The sequence below is a fragment of the Aspergillus brunneoviolaceus genome (genome assembly GCF_003184695.1).
Source record: "Aspergillus brunneoviolaceus CBS 621.78 unplaced genomic scaffold BO95scaffold_15, whole genome shotgun sequence".
Lineage (NCBI taxonomy): Eukaryota > Fungi > Ascomycota > Eurotiomycetes > Eurotiales > Aspergillaceae > Aspergillus > Aspergillus brunneoviolaceus.
Genome location: NW_020290745.1, coordinates 499,671 through 524,337, shown reverse-complemented (window position 1 = coordinate 524,337; position 24,667 = coordinate 499,671). Strand labels below are relative to the sequence as shown.

Genomic DNA, 24,667 nt, shown 5'->3' with positions numbered 1-24,667 from the left:
CCCTCCCCCCTCCCCCCACCGCCCGATTTCTCTTCTAGTGATACCAATGCCGGACTCTCCGGAGAAAATCTCCATCACGATCTGTGGAGATGGTGGATGCGGTACGTGCCATCGAATCACAGACTATGCAGAGGTGGATGGGGCGATAAAATGCGGAGGTAGCTCTTGCGCTGCCCCGTTTCACATGCGCATGGTTCTCCCCATAAACACAATACAATTCAATGCGCGTTCGCATCACTAATCGGGGCTGGTCGCACTGTAGGCAAGTCTTCAATCACTCTCAGACTGGTGCGCGGCCAGTGGACTCATGAGTAAGTGTCCGGTCGTCGGCTTGCGCAATATGAAACTAATCCGCTGCGCGGCGCCAGGTACGATCCTACAATCGGTAACGCTCTCTCCCCCACCGCACCATTTCCGACAATCACTTGAGCGGTCACTAACATGCAAGGGCAACTGCAGAGGATTCCTATTCCGTCACGCGCGTCGTGGATGGAGTGCCCTACTTCTTGTCTATCACCGATACGGCGGGCCAGGAGGAATACCGCGGACTATGGACGGCTTCCAACCTGAAATCAGATGCTTTCTTGCTGGTCTATGATATTACCAATCAACACAGCTTGCACGCCCTCGATTACTTCATGGATATGATTGAGATCGAGACTGAACAGCGAGCCGAACAGAATCACCGCCTGCGACAAGAACTGGGAGACAGTGCGGCGGGCCTTCGGGTGGGCTTGCCGCCGCCCGTCAAGATCGTAGCTGGTAATAAGTGCGATTTGAAAGAGGGTCGAGTGATCGGGGCTCCTCAGGGCTTGGAGTATGCCCGCAGGCATGGGTGCGGCTTTATGGAGACCAGCGCTCGTGAGATGGTCAATATCGAGGAGACATTTTCCTGCAAGCACTCGTTCCACTCGATCTAGACGTCCAAATGCTAACATCTCATCAGTATTAATCCGCCGAGTGGTCGAGGCGCGCCAGGCCTTTTATCAGCCGACGGCCTTGATCCCAGAGCCGGCTCATGGCAGCGGCTGGGTTCCAGAATTGAACTCCACGGCTAGCACGATCGTCCACTCGCCCTCCGTGGAACTGCCCTTTAAGCACGTAGCACCCCGGCAGCGAGGCTTTGGTTGGCTCCGGGAAAGGAAACGAGTCCATCAACAACAGGCTGATAGGTATCGTTATGGCAAGTCCGATCCTCCCACGCCATCACATCGAGAGAAGCAGCAAAATCGTCCGGCGGCCAAAACCTGGCGACGAGTGTGGTGCTTTTGATTCTGGTCTGGCCGGGCTGTGCGGGTCCCGGGGTCTGCATTCCCAGTTTGCGTTCTGATGCGTGTCTTATGTTCATATACCCTCCTGTCTCACACGTTGATACCACAAAAGCTGTTGATTAAAGAATACGAATTGTTCCAGCCCGTCGAGGACCTTCTCCCACCGTCACTGATTTCAGATAATAAGGTTTCTTCTTAGTTCATGATGAGATGAACAACATGCGGGTCATCGAATAATTGTGGCAGCATGACTGCGGTGGATTGGCAAACACCCTGGCAGCATGAGGTCATGGGCGAGTCCAGATTGTGAAACCGAACACAAGTCATATCTTATCACCGGCCTGTGATGACATATCAGCCAGAGCAGCCAGTGCTTGTGCATACGCTTATCCGGCTGAGGTACGGCATCCCGTACGGACATGTTCGCTTCCCTAAGGTCTCTTCATCGTAGAACACGCCCGTCTCTCTCCTTCCATGGAGGGGAAGTGAGTGAGTGGGACCCGTCGGAAAAGGAATGCGGGATGACGCTATGGTTTGAAGCACCCACGCTGCATGGGGCCGGTTCTAGACCTCGCAGGTAAAACCCGGTCAATTTATAATTCTCATTGCGTGACTGTAGGCAGAGGAGACCTTGCGTGTGTTGAGGGTACGGTACATTTAATTTTTATACATAGTACCGAGTATTTCGTCGGCGATTCGAGCCATCACCCGTTCCCTGGTCTGTCGATCCCTCGTGGTGCGGAACCCCCGGGGAAATGATCAATGGAAGATCGCAACTGAATAAACCCGAACCATGTTGAACTTGCCCATTCTAGAGAGCTTGAGGCGTGGACCGGGTGAAACTAGGGAAGATGATCAACAAGACGCGGGAAGAATCGAGGAGAAGCATAAAGGTAGAAAAGATGAGGTGGGGCAGGGAGAAAGGGAGGAGTTTGACCAAGGTCCTTGGATGATTGCCAGGCTGGGAAAAGTTAATCTATAGTATTATTGCTGAGTACAGTACATAGTCCTACGACTATAGTCTACAATCAACGAGGCATCAATAGTGGCGTAACCACGAAAGTCAATTTCCGACACTATCTCAGATTCGCATTTTTCGAGTGTTCATTTTCCTTTGCTTTCTTCACACAGCTGCGAACAGCAAGCAACCTTGATTGTACCAAGATATGGATACTCTGAGGGGGTGGAAAGCCAATTGGGGCGCGAGTGACAGGGTCAATCCAGCGCGGGTGACCTGATATCGACTCACCTGAGGCATGCTAACGTCATTGACTGGATGGGCTCATTCATTTCATGGGTGGAAGCTGGGGGAGGAGCTCAAGCATTTTCTCTCCTTCCCCTCCCCCTCTCCTCGGAGAAAGAAAGCGAACCGATCGGACTGGAAAGGAAATGGCAGAACAAAACGCCGATCAGCAAACGACAGTCTGAAATCATCAAAGCTTATCGATAAATTCGATAGATTCGATACTGTTCTTGTTCCTCTTCTCCCGGTAACTTGGTAGTACTGTAGCTGGTGGCTGGAATATGTGGTAGTTTACTCACACATGAGTACTAACTATGCCGATTGGAACAGAAAGCAGGCTGCTGGGTTAAGCTTTTCCGGAGGATAAGGTAGTTAATCAGGGCGACACTTCAACCGAGCCTTGTAGGTACAGTGTACGGTATGCAGTGTACAGTGTACAATATGCAGTTATTTTTCTTACTTGTTAGTGAAAATGATTATTCGATTATTGAATGGATGGATGAGTGATTTCAGATCGCCGATCTTGGCAGCCAGCCAGTATTGTCGAAGCTTCCGGTTTCTTGCTCTTGTTCGGCATGACTTTGCCGAGAACTGCCCAGGTGGGCTTTGCACTAAGAACGGTTGTTGTGCCGTAATGCCGAGCTTATGCAAGAGCGAGATGTCATTCTTATTCATTCATCTCTTTGTGGTAATAATAATGATTCCTGTCGATTGCCTCGAGTTACTGTCATGGGGACAGCCACCCACGTTCATAGACAAGCAAGATTATTTTCCCATTGCCCTACTTGTGGGCCTGGCCTCAATCACGCCGAGAACTTTCCTAGAGAAAACTTCTACATCTATGCTAGACACTAAACACCCATTTGCTACTGTCACCTATTTCCGGATCCGCATAGTACAACCATCGGATATACGGCTTCCAGTGCAATCAATGATTTTCCATTTGAACCACCAGAACAGTATCGATTGACTTCATTTGCAGTGGACGATGAGACCTTCCGGCGGGACGGAAGATGGAACCAGTGTAGCGTAGTGTAGTGATCATGTACAGTACTGGATTCGGGATGAAGTAACTTACTACTCAACCTCAACTGACCTGAACTTTCCTCACCCACTCCCCCCCCCCCCCCCAAAAGGGATTTTTCAACCCCGGGGTCCGAGGCTAGGCCCGCGACACACCGATTCAGGTAATCAGCCTCTCTGCCGCGGGTTTTCTCTTGCTCAGCTCCCGTTCCGTTATCCGTGATTCGTATCAGGTAAGAATACCCACGAGTGACGTATCAATCGTATAGGTATGTATGACTGTATCAACGTATGATTGTATGAATGCATGATTCATTGCATTTACATCCCACGGATACTCGGCCTTACAGTTCAGCGACACTCCTCCTCAGAGGTGCAGCTAGATCGAATGACCCAAATATTCGGCAGCATTGGGAAGGGAGGTTAAGATAATGTTAGCCTAATTAGCTCCCATCAGCCCAATCTATCTCGTGAAGGTACTGATTCTGTGGTAATATTCAGCAAGGTTATTCAATCTGGACAAAATGTAAGTTGTAATCACTCACTGTATTGATGCGGAAATCTCCACCAAGGAGTGAATTGATGGGCGCGGTTTTGGGCTCATCAGGTTCGGTCTTTACGGCCGCTTCCTGTAAATTTGAAACTGTAAACTACGGATGACCCGTGCTGGAACATCCTTCGACTTTCTTGATTACTGAGATGCGACTAGACCATTTCAAATCAATATAATAATGATAATTCTTCCATAACTGCCCTCCCATCCCCCCCCCCTCTCTTCTCTTACTCTTAAATTCTAAAAGAGCTCTTAAAGTCCCTTCTACCTCTAGTTCTCTTGACTTTTAATCCCGAACTCATTCTCTTCCGCGCGAATTCTCTCCTTCGAATACTGGTAGTATCCTATACTACCAACTATATACCAGCTAACCCTATCCCGATCAACCTGAACTCTCCCGACTCTGGATCATTGCAACCCTACCCAGTCTTCTGGATCGATCCAACTTATTAACTCGGCGTTCCATCGACTCATGTGCCTTACATTGGCCGAGAAGCTTGAGATAGAAGTGATTCCATCGGTTTTACCTTTCCTGCCCCAAGATCGTTGTATCATCGATCAACCTTAACCAACTCCCCCGTCGATACTTGGATCATTACAACATTCCGCTGCAGCAGTTTCTCACAGGAGGAGAAGATAAAGCAAACGACATACTACTTACTTGACTACAAGACCCCACCTCCGGTCCCTGGCGCCGCTATCATCATCGTCTCTCTTCTGCTTCTCCCCCTCTTTCTTCTATCTTTACCTACCTCCTCCACCTTTCTCTCCTTCCTTCGCTTTGCCATTCGACAAGCCCCGCCGAATAACTTATAATCACCATATACATACATACATTTATACATACATACACCACTCCCATATATATCTATATACACATACACACACAATGACAGCGCGCCAATCGTCACCGACTTCAGACCACTCACATTCGGACGGCAACGTCCGCAAGAGGGTTTGCAAGGCCTGCGATCGGTGTAGACTGAAGAAATCCAAGGTAAGCTAAAGCCATGGCTCGACGCATCAGCTTCGGCCTGATGCACTGACCCGGTGCAGTGTGACGGAGCCAACCCATGTGGTCGGTGTAGGACGGACAATGCCATCTGTGTATTTGGCGAGCGGAAGAAGGCCCACGATAAAGTGTACCCCAAGGGGTGAGCGCGTTCCTTGGCATTGAGCTTTTACTATGGATTTAGTCGTGTTCGAACCAATGACTGACTCTTCGCCCGACAGATATGTTGAGATGCTCGAACAGCAACAAGCATGGCTTGTTCATGGACTTCAGGAGCTGTACCGACGAGCCACAGAAGGCGAAGGCTGGCCCGGCGAACCGTTGCAATGCGAACCAAACGGCCATCCGCTGACGCACGACTTACTCACTCGACTGGGGGCTCTGGATCAGACAAAAGGCGAGCGCTTCGAAGAGAACACGGAGGTCATGCAGCAAGAGCTGTGGACGCAAAATGCCGGACACATGCAACGCCAAGATTCGTCAGATGGAAGCTCCGATAGCGCACAATCACCCACTGTTCCCACTCGATTTTCGGATCCCTTTGCGCATCAAATGCCACCCACCCCGACGACCTTCAGCGCATCTCGGGCACAGGGACCCACGATCAAGACCGAACCGCAGATGGCCCCATCGAACCCGGCGTTCGCAGCTTCCATGTCTATGCAAGGCGTGGTCAACCCCTTGGCGCTTCAGACTCCGCAACAATGGCCAAGCAACAACTTCAGCTCTTTTGAGGATATCGATCTGATAGGTGCCTCGGACTACACGAACCTGTCCTTCGATGATCAGGTTTCCTCGCCCATGTTCAACCGTCAGATTCCCATGAGTTGCATGTTGACCTCATCGTATATGGACACGAAAAGCGATTACGAAGACATCAATCAATTTCTAAATGCCAACCCGCCTGAGATCGCGTCTACCTAATGAGTTCCTTGAATATGCCGCAATCTTGCCAAAGTTACTATTTGTTGGCGCGAGATGGAGTTTCACCATCGTGACGTGACGCCTGTACAGTATACATGTATGACCTGTCCTTCCAACTGTCTCGCCTGGTGCTACTTCCATTCTTTTTCTTCTCGACGACTACATGCGTTCTTAATCGCGGCAGAGGATGATTGGCAGACTGTACAGTGTGACTTTCTCTTCTTTCAAGCGGCTGGTCTCATACACCTCATCCATGGGAAGTAGTTCACTGCTATCCGTTGGATTAAATTTCATGGGGTTTATTCATCCTTCTTTCCTTCTTGTTCGGACTTTTGCGGATATTGTTTCTGAGTCTAGGGATTTGGATTGGATTGGGTGTTGGCATGGGTTTGTGGTGATGATGGTGTCTTGGGTGTTTTGGGTGATAGCTGGCGTTGGCGTTTCGAAAACAGTGGCTGGGCTTCTTGGACTGACTCCCCACCTGCATTTTTGTCCGAGTCAAAATTTTACTTTTCTCTGCGCTGGTGTTTTGAGTTCCGGGTACTGGATTTATTGCACTCATTACCATTTCGTGCCCTATAAAGCGCCCGAATATATCTTATTATTGTGAGGTGAACCAACTAGGTACCGAGAAGTGACCGAGCTTGGGCCTGAGGCGGGCAGTAGTAGAGAAATTGGACGGATGACGTTGAGACACCGCCCTGACTAAAACCGGCGGTGGAGGACGTCATTATTATTATTAGATGTCAGCCCGCTCTTATCTCCGTGGCTTCTCTCCGAATGTATTCAACCCAGCACAGCGCAGCACTCAGCATTGATTCGTTCTTTCTCGACGGGGTAGTTACCAATGACCGAGTCATTAGGTGCAGACTAGCTAATTCTACGCCAAGCCGAAGGTTGCATCTAGATGCTGCTGTTCTGATGCAGATAGGGGCTCACGCCAGCTACGGAGGAGTACTGACTGTACTACTGGTGGGTGCAGCGTTGAATCATGATGAGAAAAGCAAGAAAGAGAGGGTCCAGTCCCCACCAGCAGCAATGCGACGGAGCCGCTAACACCTGCACACAGTTTGGTTCTTGATGGAGCCCAGCCCAAGCGAACTCCTGGGAGAGATCTTGGCTTGACGGCTTCATCCATCTTCCAGCCTGTGTGTTTCGTCCCTCCGATCCCGAAACTGTCACAGACAGACAGACCCAGAAGAGAAAAAAAGAAAGCTCAATCCACAACCCGCTGGTGAGCACTGAAGCTGTTTGTACTGTATGTTACCCATACATCTATACATACATAATCTACTACACTCATTACCGGCGATTGTACGGTGTACATACTTGCAAAAACCTGGTTTTGAAAATCTTTTACTTCCGGATTACGGAGGTTTCTCAATCTCACCAGCTCCATAATCCATCCCAAAGGCCGTGATCCATGTGCATTAGACTATGCTGTTAGTCTGTTGGACTCTGACATCTCCTTTTTTTTCTGGACTCTGATTTTGTCCTCTTCCCCCTTGGGTCATTTTCCTTGCTCCTTACTCCATTAGGTTCTGCACCCACCTTCCAACCATCAAGGTTGCATGCCTGGGTCCTATTGATGGACGCAGACCACCTTTGGGGCATTGGTCCAAAGTAGACGGGCCAACTGACTGCCAGGGCGTAAACGGGGTTTGGAACCGGCATTGACAGGAAACACTTCCAGTATTTTACTTGTTATCCACAGCAGATAGTTAAGAAGTCTCATTATGTCTTATGATCGGCTCACGACCTGTTCGGGACTTCTCAATTGTCTGCCTTGGGCCCTTGGCAACCTCTTGCACAAAGCTTTGGATGTACTGCACTGTACGCACAAGCGCGCTCATCGAACGCAAAAGCGGCATCTCTTTCAACCTTCGAGTCTGGGTCTCTACATGTAAGTATGTGGTAATGTGGAGGTCAATCGATTTTGAGTGTCGTCAGTGCCCCTGAGCCACTCAGGTACCATAATCAGGCCCAGGCTACTCCTGATCTCTAGTTTCAGGACTGAAAATGAATTCCGTGAGATAATTAATGGAGTTGTGGAAACTGCCCACACAAAAAAAGGTCAGAAAGGCGAAGAAAGGCCCGATGATATGTCCGACAGGGGCTCCATCCCGAGTGCAGGGCAGTGGTGCACCGATTCCGCGATGGGGTCGGAGTTTACCGCTTTGGGTCGTGTCTCCCACTTTCCTGACTAATCCAGTTCCCGAACCGCTGGAAGCTTCCGAGAATCATTAATCAGCCTGGCTGGAGTAGAAGAAACCGGAGGACTCGACCTAGAACACAAGACAACCCAAACTTTCAGGGTGAAGACGGGGCTTTAGGATAAGTGGATTCGCGATGAACCGCCTGGACATGTGTGTAACAAGTAACTTAATCAACGAGTAAGGTGCCAGTCTCACAGTCCTTCTTGCAGGCCATTTGACCGAATGAGGTGGGCTGAGCAAAATATATTTGCTGCCGCACGGGCCAACCGTATGTCGAGTCGGCAATCCGCAAATGCACATAGTACGTACTGTAGGTAGGAAGAAGAGTGTAATGAGCCCCTCTTAATTTCGAAAGTAGCGTATGCAGTGAGATTTCTATGACTTAAATAAGCATCGCATAGCTTATCTGCTTGAGTCCTCCAAAGGAAAGTCAAGTTGGCTACTGCCTACGCGTAGTAACCAGTAACCATTCATTTACTTACTTTTGGTAGTTGTGCATGCATCTCTCTCATAGTGACTCAGCGGATGTGATCTCGGCACGGAATTCCACGCACTCCGTCATGACCGACCCGAGGCTGGCGTTTGGCCGCTCTCCGTGCTGAGCTCCTTCATATGTGCATACTGCATACAGTACATACAGTACATACAGTACAGTACGTAGCGAGAAGATTGATGGGTGGATGGGTTGATATACTTGTTTGATGCCGTACCGCATGAATACTGCCGCAAGGGCTCTCGTCAAGCTCCATAGCTGCTCGTCACTTACTCATAGTTGGTTATTTGTTTGCTGGTCGGTTTGTTGGTTTGTTGACTCGATTGTTGATGTTTCTGCCTGGGGCACTCATTTCCCCGGAAGATTACCCAATCAAGGTGGTTTAGCCTAAATGTCTGAGCTCAGTGTCTGTCCATTTCCCCTCTCTTAAGCTCTCTTAAGTCTTCTCACTTATCGAATACTAGCTCTCTGCAAAATGACTTTCGTCATTCGTGGAGCTATTTATCCGATCTGAGATGATTATAAGGAGAGGCTGATGTTCTCCCAGGCCCAGCGAGTCCTCACTCTCCATTGAGCAATTTTGAGCCACAGGGTCTCACTCGCCGTACGGAGTACTTACTACGTACTACGTGACCGCCAAGTCGAGCGTCGGGGAAAACAGGCAATTGCGGGGTAAACAATTGTGGGTGAATTTCCGAAACCCCCCTTTCAACTGACTTGCTTCCATCTCGTGGACCCTGATAAGCTTATACGTGTCCCAATCTTTTTTTCTATCAAGTTGACCTTCGCCCTGACTAGCAACAATTACTTCCGAAAGTCTACCTGATCACTGGAGAATAATAACAAAATGGGTGACAATACCTCAGTCAAGTTCACCTCTCTGGGCGCCATCATCCAGGAATTCAACGTGGGCGGTCAAAACATAGTCCAGGGATTCACAACCCAGAAGCTATACGAGGAACACAACAGTCCCTGGTTCGGTGCCAACATTGGCCGGGTGGCCAATCGGATCAAGGACGGAATCATCCGCAATCTCAATGGTCGTGAATATCAGCTGGAGCAGAACGATGCCCCCAATGCCCTGCATGGCGGTAGTCAAGGCTGGGGCCGACGCAACTTCGAGGGCCCAACCGTCCTGCAGCGGCATGGCAAGGAAACCCTGCTTTATACCTATCGGAGTCTTCACAACGAGGCGGGGTACCCGGGTACGGTGGACCTGAAGGTCTTCTACACGGTCAGCGAGGAGAAGGAGGGTAATATCACCCGATCCGTGCTGGATATCGAATATGAGGCCGAGTTGGTGGGCGATGAGTGCGAGGAGACCGTCATCAACCTGACCAACCACAGGTATGCAGGCACAATGTGCTGTCCATTGAGTCCACTTGATCTGACCAACTTGTGCGGGAGCATAGCTATTTTAACCTAGGGAGCGGCGCAACCACCGAAGGGACTGTCGCCAGACTGTCTACACAAGATTACCTGCCTCTTGAGGGTGGGATCCCTCGCGGCCCGATCGAACCGTATCCCAGCCAGGTGACGAAAGAGTTCACCTTCGGGCCCGAGAACCAATTTGACGATATCTTCGTTATGGAGCGCGAGATCGCCCGGGTGCCACTCGATACACGCGGACAGCCCCTCCAGCTGCAGGCCGAATTCCGCCACCCGGACTCGCGTCTTAACCTGCAGGTGTATAGCACGGAGCCTGCCTTCCAATTCTACACGGGACAAGGCATCGACGTGCCGGCCATGGAAGGGAACCCGAGCCGCGGGCCATTTGCCGGGTTTTGCATCGAGCCTAGTCGCTTTGTCAACGCGATCAACGAACCAGCCTGGCGGCACACAGTGGTCCTGAAGAAGGGAGCTCAGTACGGCAGCAAGATCACCTATAAGGCATGGAGAGACCCGCGCTGAACTGCCGTGGCAATGGCGATTGAACGAATGGGGTTTAGGTTCGATGGTCAGCCAGACCACTGATCGGTTGATTGATTGTCGCTATTGACCTCTGACTGGGGGTTACATTTGAACTTGGGCCTTGGATCTCGGCATCTCACACTCCGATCAGTGCCTGTCTGTACACGTAACGAGTAATTTGTCCTCAAGTGCGGAACAGTTTCCGCTCACTTTCTTACCATGGAAATAAAAAAAATTTCTTGTCCAAGCTGCGTTGGCCGACATCCCTGGCTTTTGGTGCTTGTGTGTGCCGATTTACCCTTTATCACCGTGATATGTATCCGAAGCAGCGTGGGTCTAGAAAAATGGATCTCTGTAGTGGGAACCCGACTCCACCAGACCTGAGCAACAATGGAAGAAGGAAAGACCAGGCGAAAAGGCCTCAAGAGAGGCCCTAGTTTCCACCTTTCGTCATTTGGATGAAGAACATTACTAGCTTCAATGGCACGCCTACAGGATCTACAGTCGTACCATTGTGAGTTAGCCTACTCCCGTCAAATAATACTCAACACGCGAAGAAAGTTGTGGGAGAAAAAGTTTGTTTGACATTTCTGAAACCCTGAGAGGTTCTCTCGGCTCCTCGGAGCTCTCGCAGTCTCGCTCTTTCTTTTCCAGTGGGGGGTGCACATTTGTCGATAGGATGAGATGGATCATGGGACAGGGAGAAAAAATCGCTCAATCGAGGCGCCAAGATATTCTGGAATCTCGCTAGAAGCAATGATTAGCTAGCCGGGAGGTGAGAGGATGTTTGACGGTTGATGGCAGAGAGGTCTGCTTCTTCGACTTTTTCTTGCATGCGCCATGCCATGGTGCTGGGTCGAGCATCATGTATACACTCAGTGAATACTAGGTAGAGTGATTTGAGATTATTCTATTCTCATGTTCATAGCGATTTTGATACAAGTATGTACAGGCTCGTCGCAGCAAAGAAATCATCTATTACCTTACAATACGATACTGTACAAATATGTGAAGAGACCTGTCACTGTGGTAAGAATATTGGTATTTGTAATCGCAACTCGAATGCAAAAAAACTGCAAGTGCTTCCGGAAATACGGATGATCGAGGGGACTGTACTGTCTGTACTGTACGGACAGTGCAGTAACTTTTCTTCGGAGGCCGAAAGAGCGGGAGACGGAAACAATCCAGTCCCGGGCAAAAGCTTGGCGTGTGGATCAGCGTTACTTAAGCTGAACTGCGCATTTCACCTGTTATACCAGTTATGTACTGTACAAAGCAAACTTCGCTGCTCTAACTTCACACAACTGACCAGTCTTCACGGCCTGACCACCATGCATAACCCCATAGTATGCACTTGCACAACCCACAGCTTCATCCGCCCGCGACCTGAGGAATCTGGCATTTATTGACAACAAATTGAACCTAGTTTACTCCACATAAGCGTGGTGCTGACCCCTGGCTCTAGCTAAAAGTTATGCACTGTATAATAAGCGAGTAGCATGATTGATTTTATGTGGTCTTAAGTGTGAGCTCATCCTCTCGATATATCGTGATGTACGTACAGTACTAGGCTACTTGCAACAAGCTAAGTTGGTGTAAGAAAATGATTATTTATATCTGATTACAATTGCGGGTCCAAGAATTCCTTGAGGACAAGACAGCCCATCGATCCGTGCTTTTCTTATTCACTGTCTTTTTTCTTTTCTTTTTTTCAAGACAATCTTGCTGCCTAAGAAGTAGCAATGGGAAGTCGAGTTTAACTACGTTAACGAGTGGCTCCGACGTCAGCAACTGTTCACAGCTCCTATGCAGCGTAGACAAGTGAGAATCGACACTTGTCAACTCACTCATGAGTTGGCAGAGCATTGAGCTCTTGTATCACTAATCCGATGGGCGTCAAAGCCCCTTCTTTTCCATTTCTTTGGTTCGTCTTGTGTTGACAGATGTCATCATCTCTCGCGCTGGGAGCTCGGTGCAAGGAAGGATCCACGGGTCGACGTAGCAACCTCGTGTTCGTATTCGAAGTTAGACACGCGTACGAGAGTAGAGGTAGAACATCTTGAGATAGTACTAATTGTGAACTTGGTTTGTATACTGTCATCCCCTTACACGTTTTGGGAATATTGATCTCCAAGAACGGAGTATTGTATTCGTACATGAGCATGAGTATGGAGTACATTAACTAACTTGTTGAGCATCAGATTGATTATATAAGTCCTGACTCATCCTCCTACCCCTTCCCGGAAGCACCCGAGGAAATTGCTTGCCCCGCGTGGGGGGTTCGTTGACAACGACAACTTCCTTCCTCCTGCGTCTTCTGCTTCTTCCACCTTTCCCTCATCGACAATACCATTCCCTACATACTCAACTCACTTAGACACCAGACTGAACCAAGACACCAATGGCTGCCAAATACGGTGATCTCAGTCATCTCCTTCCCGGGAATTACAAACGCCTCATCAGCGCTTGGTTGGAAGAGGACTGTCCCAGCTTCGACTACGGCGGCTTCGTCGTCGGGGAATCCGAGGGCGAGGCCCGTCTACTAGGCAAGAGCAAAGTATGTTGTCAACTCCCCCTCCTCCTTCCCCTTCCTGTTTCTTGTCAATTGACTTACGCTCCTGGTCTAGGGTATCATTGCAGGTGTTCCGTTCTTCAATGAAGTTTTTGCGCAACTTGGATGCACGTACGTCAAACCCTATACCTCCTCCTCTTTCTCCTCCCCCCCAACCGACGAAGCCCCATTTCACCCAACCCCACAAGACACAACCATAAACGGCAAGACCCCACTAATGATCACCCCAAAAATTGAACCAAATGCAACAGAGTAGAGTGGCATCTTCCCGAAGGCTCCCTCACCACCACCTCATCAGCATCCACCACCGACCCTATCAAGACCCACTGCGCCACCGTCCGCGGTCCCATCCGCAAAATCCTCCTCGGCGAGCGCGTCGCCCTGAACATTCTCGCCCGCTGCTCCGGAATTGCCACCAAGTCCGCCGCCTTGGTCGCCGCCGTCCGCGCCCAGGGCTGGACCGGCACCCTGGCCGGCACCCGCAAGACCACCCCGGGCTTCCGCGTCGTCGAGAAGTACGGCATCCTGGTGGGCGGCGCCGACCCCCACCGCCATGACCTGAGCGCCATGACGATGCTGAAGGATAATCACGTCTGGGCCTGTGCCAACAATCGGGCTGCGGCGGACGGCGGGGTGGAGGACGGCGGAGCCTCGTCGATTGCGGCCGCTATTCCGCGCGCCATCGACGCCGCCAAGGCCGTCGGGGGCTTCGCGACCAAGGTGGAGGTCGAGGTGCGGGATCTCGAGGAGGCGAATGCTGCGATCGCCGCCGGGGCGGACGTGATTATGCTGGACAATTTCACGCCGGAGGGTGTGCGCGAGGCTGCGAGGCAGCTCAAGTCGGATTGGGCGGGTAAGCGGAAGTTTTTGATTGAGGTCAGTGGCGGGTTGACGGAGGAGAATGCCGCGCTGTATGCTTGCCCCGGCGTCGACATCTTGTCCACTAGCTCGATTCATCAGGGTACCGGCATCGTGGACTTCTCTTTGAAGGTCTCTTTGCGGTAAGTTGGTTGCGGTCGGTGCCCGAGTGTTGCGCCGCCGGGAATGGGGAGGTTAGGATCTTACGATGCTACGTTGTACTGTATATTTTTGTAGACTGGGACTAATGATCTATGTCTCGATTGTCTTTTGTTCTTACGGGCCAGGCTTCTTGCACCTTCAATCATTCAGATATCTCTCTATCACGTCCCCCTCTTCACTTTCTGCTAGCCACCTTCTCTGGTTCAACTTTGCTTCAAAAGAAACAGAGCTCCACGTGTCTAAATCATGCGCCAACAAGGAAATGAAATCCAAAATCAACAGAGAGAGAGGGTATCTGGTACACACACGCAGAGAGGACCGGAACAATATACAATATCGCTATCAACAGGCTGGGGTGAATGAGCAGAACATTTGCAAGGGGGGAATAATAAACAAGATAACAGTGGATGATTATTCAAGAAAGGAAGGGGATGCGGGAAAATGGAAAGGACGGCCGGCAGCAAGCAAGCCTACACCTCGATATCAACGTAGATGCCCTCCTCCCCACTCGAACTCGGCTCGTCGTCGCGATGGCGCTCGTACCCGTCACTCGTGCCGGGATCAGAACTATCGAGCCGCCGTTGAGCTGGCACGCGCATATGGGTGCTGCCATCGCCGTCGAGCGACGATGTCCTAGTCGATACGTCGTGATGTAGACGCCGTCTCTCCAGCTGAGCGCGCAGTCGCTGGTTCTCTGCGTCCCGCTCCTCGAGACGCTTCCGCGCCCCGCTGCGGTCCAAGATCCGAGCTTCCCGTTCGGCTTTGAGTCTCTTCTCCAGTTCACGCAGCCGCTGGATCCACCTCTCACTATTGGCGGGGTCGGCCGCGAGCGGATGGGGGCGCGAGCCGTGTACGAGGGCACCGTCTGTGGCCTCGGCCAACGTCGATCCCCGACTGCGCGAATGAGACTGTAGCAGATTAAGCTCGGCCTTCAGGAGCCGGTTTTCTCCACGGAGCTTAGCGATTTCCGGAGACACTCCGGACAGGCTGCGGTTATGTTGCTGCGCGCGCATGTTCATCATCGATTCTTCCAGACGATCCAGTTTCTTGACTCGCAGGCTGAAAGCGTGTTCTAACGACTGATACTGTTTGGCTAAATCGCGCTCAACGCCCTTGATACGAGCCTTGAACCCCAGAACCACGTTCTCCAGGGTTTTGACAGCAAGCAGAAGGTTGCGGCTGAAGCCGGGCCAAAATAGGATATTCCCGATGACTTCCTGGCTAGGCAGATTGCCATTGATCAGGCTGTTGGAGTGGGCCCAATCCGGCCCGCACATCGAGGACAGACGCTTCCAAATCGCTAAGAGCATGGCGTTCCTCTCGCTTAGCTGGTCCTTGAACTGTTGTTCAATAGTCGTGAAGCGCTTTCGATCTTGATTCCGTGCATTTTCAAGGTCTGAAATGCGCGAGTTGTTCTGCGTGATGGTCCGAGACGCCTGGTGATGTGATTTGAGGGCCTGATCGAATGACTGCTTGTCGGCACGGCGAGCCTGGCGTTCACGATCAAGAAGCTCGGCCAATTTACGTGACTCCAGACCATGGCTCTCCAGTAGCGCGTCCCGGTTTCGCAACAACGACTCCTTCTCGTCGAGCTTGGAGCGGGTACTCTCAAGTTCTAGGGCAGTCGATTCAAGTTCCTTCTGCAGTTTCATGATGTTGGAAATGAGGCTAGAACGACTGCCGGTCAGATCGCCCAGTGTTTGACGCAGGTTGTTCTCCAAGTCCATCAGCCGCTCTCTCCACGTATTCGTGTCGATCTCCTGTGCTGAGAGGCTTTTCCTCAGCTTGCGCGCCTCTTCCTTAGCTGTAGACGCTTCACGATTGAGCTCATTGATAATGCGCTGGACTTCTTGTTTCTCCTTGTTGCCCACAACTTCCCGTTGGTGTCGCTCCTCGGCCAGACGCTCTTCTAGCTCCTTAGTTTTGTCCTTTTCACTCTGAAGTGCCAGTCTGTATGTCTTGAGCTCTGACTCGAGGTCTCCAATCCTGATCTTATCGCCGTCCTGCTCTTCCCTTAGGAACGCAATCTCGTTTTGACTCGACTCAATTTGAACCGTTAGTCGCTGAACCTTGGTGTTTGACTCGTACAGACTCTTCCCCAGCGATTCCATCTCACGGTTGCAATCTTCCAGTTCCTGCTGAACAGCCTTATACCGCTGCAGGTTGTTCTGCGCATCCTCCTCCAGCCGAATGATACCTTCACTTGCCGAACGCATTTCGGCCTGCAAAGCTCTTAGGTTTTCATCTTGAACCCTGAGCTCCTCGTTCAATTGTTGACACTCTTCCACCTTCTGATCTAGTTCCTCCCCAACAGTGTCTATCTCCTCCTGGGCTTCGGACCTCAGATGTTGGAAAGCTTCGTTGCGTTCCTCGGCCAACTGCAAGGCCTGGTCACGTTCCTGTAAGGCCTGATCGCGCTCCTGAGTCAGAGTCTCGATTTCGTCATCTGCCTGATCTACGTCTGCTTGGTAAGCCTTGTCAACAGCCTCCAGTTCTCGAAGGTACTCCTCAGCTTGCTCACGAACAGCCTGGTTATCGAGTTTTAGGGCCGAGACCTGGTCACGTAATTCCCCAATCCGCACTTCTAAGTCTTCTCGCTCTGCTTCGTCGCCTGGAGATTGACCTGTCCCATCACTAGCACGGGACGAAGGCCTACCATGAGCTCGGGATGCCGAGCGATCGAAGATACTATCGCCCGCCACTGATCGACTACCGTCGCGGCGCTGGCCTAATTTTAGTTCTTCAATCTCCTGGTATAGACGCTCTTTTTCCCGATTCCGAGATGTAAGCATCGAGGTTTGCGCGCTCACTTCCTTCCTTAACTCTGCATTCTCCTGTTTCAGGAGCTCCAATTCCATGACCAGTGTGGAACTGGAGGAACTCCCAGTATTAGCATTTCGAACGAAATCTCTTTCAGAAGCGGCTGAGTATGAGGCCACCGATCCAACCCAGTCCCGCTGCCCAGGCCGCGCGGAGGTCAGTGGGAAGCTCATCGTCTCGGTCCTCAGGCGCAAGGCCTCCTCTCGTAATCTCTTGTTCTCCTCCTCGGCTTGTTCACGTGCTGCGGCCTCGGCCTCGAGCATGTCCTTCCACATATCCTGGAGTTCGAAACGTCAGTAGGGTTGACCTCGAAGAAGCTGCTCGCAAGGTGAACATGGACTGACCCTCTCTTCCCTTGCTCCCACGTCTGATCCCATGGACCTTCCCTCACTCCTTCCATCGCTGAGTGATTTCACCATCTCAGCAAGTCTTCTCTTCTCGCTCTCACGCACGATACTTTCTGACCTGAACCTCTCAATCTCTAGCTCATAGGTTTCTATTCGTTCCCTCAGGAATAGTATCTCTTCGTCCTGTGCTGCATCTCGGTCTTCATCTTCGGAGCCGTCAGGGTCGTGATTAACCATAGATTCTTTGTCTGATTGCTGATCCTTTAGCTGTTTTTCAAGCTCACGGACTTTCCGCTTCAGGTTCTGGCTGTCTTTCTGTAATTTCAACTTATCTGATTTCAGCTCGACATTCTCGGAAATCATCTCTTTGATACCTTCCTCAGAGCGCCGGTTCAAGGCTTCATTCAAAAAGTGGATTCTCATCTTCAGATCAAAATTCTCTTTCGAGAGACGGTCGATGGTACTACTTTGCTCCTTGAGGGTCATGGTACGACCACTCTTTGTAAAGCCGGGAGTGGTGCTTGTACGTTTGTCTGGGGACAGTGCACGGCTGCCATAACCCTCCCTAAATTGCTTGACGAATGTGCTTGGGATCTGAACATCTTTGATGCGTTCAGCGATAGCTGTATCCGTGGGGAAGCTGTTATTGCGGTGTTTAGCCTTCGGTGTTATTGGCTCTGCAGCTTCCTGGGCACTTGATTGCTCAGATACATGATTTCCGGGCTGATGGGTGTGATGGTGTTGGGAAGATGATCCTGGGCGCGACCTTGACGGTCCGTCTTCCTCGTTGAGAGTGTGGAGACCCCCTTCTATAGTTCCACTGGGTCCTTTACGGTCAAAGACGTTATCATCGCTGTAACCAGAAATGCCTGAAGCCATGCTGCCCAAGCTCACAGATCGGGCTAGGGTGTTGCGCTGTCCGGCTTGGATGCTACTCGTCATGCCAGGTGCTGCACCGCCCGATTGAAGGGCATAATCAGCACCCAATGTCGCATCGCTATTTGTTATCTCTGTGCCGGTGCTTGTTACCGATGAGTATGAAAGCCGATGTGCCGACTGGCGGCTGGCCAGATATTTTGGCCTACTACTTCTGCGACTGCTTGCGCGCGAGATCGCTTCTGCGTTCCCGCCGCTGTTCTCTTGGAAGAACCTCGACGGCCCAGGTGATAAGTTGCGCGGCTCGCTGCGAGAGTTCTGCCCTATGGACTGTAGCAACTGGTTGGGCTCGGGTGTGGAGAAGTGCTCTCTTTGAATGATGCCTATAGAGATTTGGTTGGCATCTCGAGGATCTTCCGGAGAGGCGGTCGGATTCCTGTTGGCTGTCCTAAGAGCTGCCGCCGTCGATGGCGACGAGTATGTTCCCTCAATTTGGGTCGTAATATTGTCGGGGTGCTGCTCGGATGAAGCCGCGGATGTGGCATCCATGCCTTCATCGTCAGTCTCTTCCGGACGCGAGCTAGGACGCGGGCTAGGGGTTTGCGGAATCGGAACCTCGTCGCCGACCGATGTAATGTCAACATTTGACTCATCCGGTACCAGAAAGGATAGCTGAGAATTTTCCGGACCGGAAGGACCAGGGCCACTGCCGCGATGCGCCTCAACCATTGATGTATCATCAGCACCGACGGTTCGATTTGTTGCTGTGGCTTGAATGGTCGAAGGGTCAGGTAAAAAACTTGACTCCATGTCCATCAGTCGTTTCCGCATTTCATTTTCCTGGAGAAAGGTCTGATCCTCGGCACGATCGTGATCGCCATCCTCGCTCGACAGGAGTAGGCTACTGTCGTCATTATCGGGCAAAGGGGGCAGAGAAAGGTTTGTATCATCGGGTTCTTGCTGTCGCGCGGAAGATGTATCAGTCGCAGGGTTGGGTCGACTGATTATACTAGATGGTGCTTTGTCAGTGTCAGTGCCAATGCGGTCAGCTTCGCCGCCTGAGCCGATGGTATCCATGGTGTTCTGAGGGCAAATTCCCCCACGCTTTTGGATGGGGGGGGAGGACTTGGAACTTTCAGATTGGTGGATGTGATCGCATAGGATCTCGTGATAAGTTGTAGAGAGCTGATATTTTAAGGTACATAGGAGTGAAGCAGTCCCAGTAGGAACAGGAGCAAGGAAAGGGGAGGTTGGCTAGGCGCGGAGCAGTTGGAAAGTGTAGGTTGGGACCAGATGATGCGTCGTCGGTCACGACGGGATGTGTTAACCTTATGTGTTGTATTTACTGTTTGGGTGGTGAATTGACACCTTAGGCTGCCAACACCGGGTCCAGCAACCGCGGCAGCAACCGCGGTAGCAACAGGGAAGGTGGTATATCATGCCCAGTGGCAGATCCTGTATGTACTGTACATTTACAATACCCTGAGCAGTTGAGGAGTAGATCTACCGATTTGATTCTAAGCATGAGAGAAATAGGGGGGGTGGGGGAAACAAAATTGGACAGCAGCGATAAGAAAACATTTCTAATGAAGGTAAAAGAATAAAGGCAGATGAGGAGATTAAGAGTGTAAAAGAACACGGCTTCCAAAGCGACTGGAATGCATGACGACTAAGCAACTGCAAGGAAATAAGGGTATAATGAAAAACATGAGCTTGGGGGTCACAAGCAAAAGGAGCCAAAAAAAAAAAGAACAGGAAGCCCCAATCACTCCTCTGCCGCAGTCTCTTCGCGGGCTGCATAGATCCTATTCTTCTGTTCCAGTGCGCCTGACAACGAATCGATATATGTGCGAAATTTCACTATTTCACGCAAGAGGTATGAAGACTTTCGCTCCCAATTGGCCAACGCCTTAGAAGCATTGGGGTGGCGAGGTGAAAACGCTAGGATCATGGCAGAGCGGAGTTCATTGTGCCGCTGGAGCTCGTCTTCAACATTCTTGACATACGCCTGCAAAGCTTTCAGTTGATCGGCCTCGGGAAGGGCCGAGGCCACCATGCTTTGCTGGGGAGGGGCCCAGTCGCTAATGAGGACCCGATCGGCTGGTAACCGAGGTCGAACGCCCTGTTGATCGATCGAGCTCCGGATCGAACTTTGGATGCTGGGTCGAGCCCCGGATGAGGACGGTGGCGTCCGACTGCTCTCGGCCGTGATGAGAGCGCTGTTGATGACGGCATCACTCCAGCCGTACTCGATATTACTGATCCCACCGATCAAGGGTTCCTTTGATAGTCTGGCGCTCCAATAGTTGGCACTCGATACAAATTCGCGCACAATCTCCGGGGTTCCCACCTGGAAAAGATGTACAGCACCGGTTGGGAGGCTTAGAGCCCAAACATGGGGACGAGATTTGGAGTAGCCGGGAGGTGGGAGAGCACTGGCAATGGTCTGACGGAGGAGAAATTTCCATGTCTCTTCTGCGTTCTCAGTCCAGTTTCCGCCTCCCACCACGACACCCCCCGGGTGACGCTGTTTAGGCTTCTGCCGGGCGCCTTTGACCGAGGCATTGAAAGAGAAAAGGCGCATCCAGCCCTGCTGAATGACCGCAAAGCACTCGTTCCAATTGCGATCCTTCGCCCTCTTATCAACTGAGTCCAGGTGGTGTTTATGCTTCAGACTGCCTTCCTTGGCCCAAGGGGCGCCGGCAAGTTGTAGAGTTTCGTCCTCCAAAAGCGGGGTATCCCTCTCAGCATCCTCGATGCTTGTGATTGAATGGGCCGAATCTTCACGGATAATGGCTTGACTCAAGGCGTTGGCGAAGCCTATCGACTGTTGATAGTCCCCGCGTGGAAAGTCTGACCCAAATGAATCCACTGATGCCGAAGTCAACTTTCCGGAGGAGTACTTACTCCAAGTACTTGATGCGGAAGGACTCCAGAGCGATGCCTGATCGTCCAAGCTGGTCCTACTAGATCCCATGGTAGACGGAGGATATAGCCTCGCTCGCGAACGAGGTTTTGATGACCACCGCGCAGTCCCATAGCGGGAATCTGCAGAGCGGCCACGAGGATAGATGTCAGAGCCACTTCTGCTCACAGTGCTGGGACTTCGGCGGAGCCCACTAGTATAAGGGCCAAGCAAGTTGTTGGCTGAAGACCGCGGCCCTTCTTTCTCTGTTGACGCGCCGTGAAGAGGAAGCCTCTGTTTCTGGATCGAGGAATAAAAGTCCCGGAGAACAGCCTCGACCTGTTGTTCCCATACCCTCATCGACCCAATGAAAGGCGTGTTGACAAGCGGGCCAGTCTCGTTATCAGGATCAGTTGGAATCTTCGCAGATAGATCAGTCCGAGACAATCGGTTTACTAGTTTTGCCGGTTGGTTCAGCGGCCTATCCATGCTCACAAAACGCCGGTCATGATCGTCGGTGGGTGACATCGGATCTTGTGTCGAGACTCTCGATTTACCATTGAGACTTTCGTCAGGGGCGGCTTCGGCAGCCACGCGATGGATCGTGGGCATCGTATTCCGAACAAATTGAGTCTTGGTCATCTTCTGCTCGATGTCGGCAAGATGTAGGTCAGTGTTCAACAGGAGGAGAGAGTAACAAATTGTGTGCACAACATCTAGAGCGATACCATTAGTCCAACCATGGCGCTCAATTGCGGAATGGGGCTGAACCTACCTGCAGCTTTGAAGCTATGGCGCGGGTTACACGCACACCACCTTGTGGAAAAAGCATCCAAGACTCTATCCACTTGCTGAGTCTCACCCTTCAACACCAGCCGAGTACAAAGACTTCGCAGGGCTGCCAGGATGTTGAGGTTGGACCAGTCGAAAAGTTCCATGTATGCGTTGCGTATCGAAGCACGGTCGGGATCCCCAAGCCAGGCGGCGGCAGGCTCGTTCCCGACCACTTGCTCCTGACCTTCGAACAACATCCTCGCTTGCTCCCGGTCGGAATCTGTTGGTTCGTCACCAACGGGACCATCTGAAATATGAGACTCCTCTCTGAGGGGATCTATGCGTTTTGGCTCAATCGACAATGCGGTGGGAGCTTCTGAAGCCGTATAGTAGTTCGACACTTCCGATGTCGAAACCCGTGGGGAGTCATTCAAGCCAGCCGCAGCGGCAGACGTATTCCTCCCCATTTCATTATCCCTGCACACATCTGAAGGGAAGGATTCGTGGGCTTCTTTCAACTTCGGTGGGTTCTGGAGAGCGATATTATCAAGGTTCTCTTCAGGGACGGCACCTGTCTGAGAGAAGCTTTCAACCACAGGCGAAAGCGAGGAGCCGGGTAACTCCTCAGGTCTCAGCTTTGTTTGAAGAGTACTAGCACCAGAACCGTTATCTACATCGTTACTGTTCGAGTCCACTCCCTTTCCACGCCATGGGTGCTCCGGTTCTTGCTGCTGATCGGCAGGGTGACTCGGATCCAAGCCACCCGACCTGACGATGGTCGACGCCTCATCTCCACTGCTGGTGAGGCCGAGTGATGATGCCTCCGGAGCGCTGCTCGGTGGAACCGTCGGGTAAAGGCTGTATTTGGCCTTTGAAGGACTCTGGGTTGCTGTGACTAAACTCCCTCTCTGATTTTGCGTCGGCGAACCTCCCAGGTTTTGGACCTCCGCGGCTGGGCGCCGGTCCAAGGGTCTACTGCCGGGGTCTGCAGTGGAAGAAGGGTTCATCCCTCTCCCTATACTGCTAACCGAGATAGCCTCCGGTTTGGCCGGTTCCAGTACGCGGAGATGGCCGCTGAGCTCCGGGGGAAAGAAAATGGGGGGAGGAGCACTTTCAGCAACAGACTTCTTGCGCCGACGGAAGAAGGAAGACTTCTTGGTCACCACCTGGTGCGTTCCTCCTTCACGGTGCGGGTTGATTCCTGCTGCACTATTCTTCAGTGGCTGTCTCCAACTCTTGGCGTTCGGCCCAAATCCGCTGGGATCCTTGTGGTCGTTTTCTTGGGCGAAGACGTGGTCGGAAGGGTGGTACTCGCTTGAAATGGCGGTCGACACCTTTGAGGAGCCAAACACACGCCGGAAGAACCCTGGCCGTTCCTTGGCTGCTGGAGCGGGGTCGGGTGGCGCGGGGAAGATCGGCTTGTTGAAGGAAATGGTTGGGCTCGGCGCGGGCGGGTCGAGCGATGCAGGGATCGTCGGCGGAGGTTCAAGTCCGCTCTCCCCGAGTTTGGCCAGATCTGAATGATGACTCCGGATCGTCGCCGTGCCCAGATTTTCCGGTCGAGCCTTTCGACTGTTGTTCGACCGCGGCGATTTGACGCTGTTCCGGCGCGATGCCCCGGGTGTCGTCCTTGACTGCTGGGGGTTAGAGGTGCCTGCATATTCAGCCTGCGGAGACGAGTGGAATTTACTTGGTCCACCAGGGACGCTTGGAGTCGGCGCTGCATCAAGCCCTCCATACGACGAGGGGTCCAAGTCAAAGACAAGATCCGGAAAGGAGATGAATGGCTGTCTTGTGCCGAAGTCTAAGCTCGCAGAGCGCCTCTCGCCGGCCGCGTCCAGTCGTCCCATTTGCATTGAAGTAAGATCCGTTGGGGGCGAGGAACTGCCTCGATTTCCATTCCGAGACGCCCGGACATTCGCTGGGGACGCAATGTTCGAATTGGTCCTATAATCGTACAGCTGACCACGGGAGCCGGTTCCTTCGCGACTGCGAGTGCTGCCGTATCTTCGTAGGCTGGCATGATAGTTCGAGCTGCTGTTGCTTCGACGGCTTCTCGCCGGTTGTGTTGCATAACGGCCAGTGCTCTCATCGTACGTGCATTCTACCTCCGAGGACACGGAGGAAGAGAAAGTGTGGCCTCGATAGCGGCGTTGCGCGATCGACTCTGGCGAACCGTTGCCGCACAAGTCGGTCTCAAACACCGAATTGAATAAGCGATAATCATCCAGCAGAGAGCCCGAAGCAAACTGATCCAACGACAAGAGCATGTTATCCACAATTGAGGTGCGGGCTGCATGTTTCGGCGATAGCGACAAGTCATGTGGGTCGCGCTCGTCGCCCGATTCATTGCTGTCGTTGGCATTATCAGCTGGATTGAAGTCGTCCAGAAAGGTCTCCCGTACGGACGGTCGTGGGTGGATTCCCCTTCTCGCGGCTATGCGATCGCTTGGTTCGAACGGAGGGGTTTGAGGGGGTGAACTGCTTGCGTGCTGCGGAGGCATTGTGCGATTATCGAAACGAGAGGTTCTGTTCATCGGAGAGGACTTCTGCGAATGGCCGGGGTTCGTGGCATTAATGCGAAGCGAGCGACGGGGCCTAGAAAGAACGTAAAGTGGAAGGGAAAACAGAAGACACGAGAACAAAAAGAGTAGGGCCTGTGCCCAGTCGTGGAAGCGAGACAGAGCGTCCGTTCTGGAGCAATTGG

General features: G+C 51.9%; 7 protein-coding genes across 7 annotated transcripts; 5 read left to right on the top strand and 2 right to left on the bottom strand.

Annotated features, from left to right (window-relative positions):
* Positions 1–1,548, top strand: BO95DRAFT_58042 (putative RAS small monomeric GTPase). The gene is made up of 5 exons (XM_025592072.1): positions 1–101; positions 263–311; positions 369–385; positions 460–894; positions 947–1,548. Exons 1-5 carry the CDS (start codon positions 47–49, stop codon positions 1,270–1,272), a joined length of 882 nt encoding a protein of 293 aa, XP_025444935.1. The 5' UTR covers positions 1–46; the 3' UTR covers positions 1,273–1,548.
* A 3,132-nt stretch (positions 1,549–4,680) lies between these two features.
* Positions 4,681–6,120, top strand: BO95DRAFT_57968 (Zn(II)2Cys6 transcription factor domain-containing protein). Its single transcript, XM_025592070.1, has 3 exons — positions 4,681–5,087; positions 5,147–5,244; positions 5,324–6,120. Exons 1-3 carry the CDS (start codon positions 4,980–4,982, stop codon positions 6,024–6,026), a joined length of 909 nt encoding a protein of 302 aa, XP_025444934.1. The 5' UTR covers positions 4,681–4,979; the 3' UTR covers positions 6,027–6,120.
* BO95DRAFT_57979 (uncharacterized protein) lies at positions 6,120–6,667 on the top strand. Its single transcript, XM_025592071.1, has one exon. The coding sequence runs from the start codon at positions 6,214–6,216 to the stop codon at positions 6,634–6,636; it is 423 nt and encodes a 140-aa protein (XP_025444933.1). The 5' UTR covers positions 6,120–6,213; the 3' UTR covers positions 6,637–6,667.
* Positions 6,668–6,843: 176 nt separating this feature from the next.
* On the bottom strand, positions 6,844–7,363 carry BO95DRAFT_440456 (uncharacterized protein). Its single transcript, XM_025585970.1, has one exon. It carries the CDS (start codon positions 7,162–7,164, stop codon positions 6,907–6,909), a length of 258 nt encoding a protein of 85 aa, XP_025444932.1. The 5' UTR covers positions 7,165–7,363; the 3' UTR covers positions 6,844–6,906.
* Positions 7,364–9,354: 1,991 nt separating this feature from the next.
* Positions 9,355–10,756, top strand: BO95DRAFT_57930 (aldose 1-epimerase). Its single transcript, XM_025592069.1, has 2 exons — positions 9,355–10,082; positions 10,148–10,756. Exons 1-2 carry the CDS (start codon positions 9,583–9,585, stop codon positions 10,644–10,646), a joined length of 999 nt encoding a protein of 332 aa, XP_025444931.1. The 5' UTR covers positions 9,355–9,582; the 3' UTR covers positions 10,647–10,756.
* Positions 10,757–13,047: 2,291 nt separating this feature from the next.
* Positions 13,048–14,223, top strand: BO95DRAFT_471806 (nicotinate-nucleotide diphosphorylase (carboxylating); the record flags this gene model as incomplete). The annotated part of the gene is made up of 3 exons (XM_025589616.1): positions 13,048–13,203; positions 13,274–13,329; positions 13,470–14,223. 3 exons carry the CDS (start codon positions 13,048–13,050, stop codon positions 14,221–14,223), a joined length of 966 nt encoding a protein of 321 aa, XP_025444930.1.
* A 5,823-nt stretch (positions 14,224–20,046) lies between these two features.
* BO95DRAFT_356979 (Sec7 domain protein) lies at positions 20,047–24,464 on the bottom strand (the record flags this gene model as incomplete). The annotated part of the gene is made up of 2 exons (XM_025582332.1): positions 20,047–21,902; positions 21,962–24,464. 2 exons carry the CDS (start codon positions 24,462–24,464, stop codon positions 20,047–20,049), a joined length of 4,359 nt encoding a protein of 1,452 aa, XP_025444929.1.
* Positions 24,465–24,667: the final 203 nt, after the last annotated feature.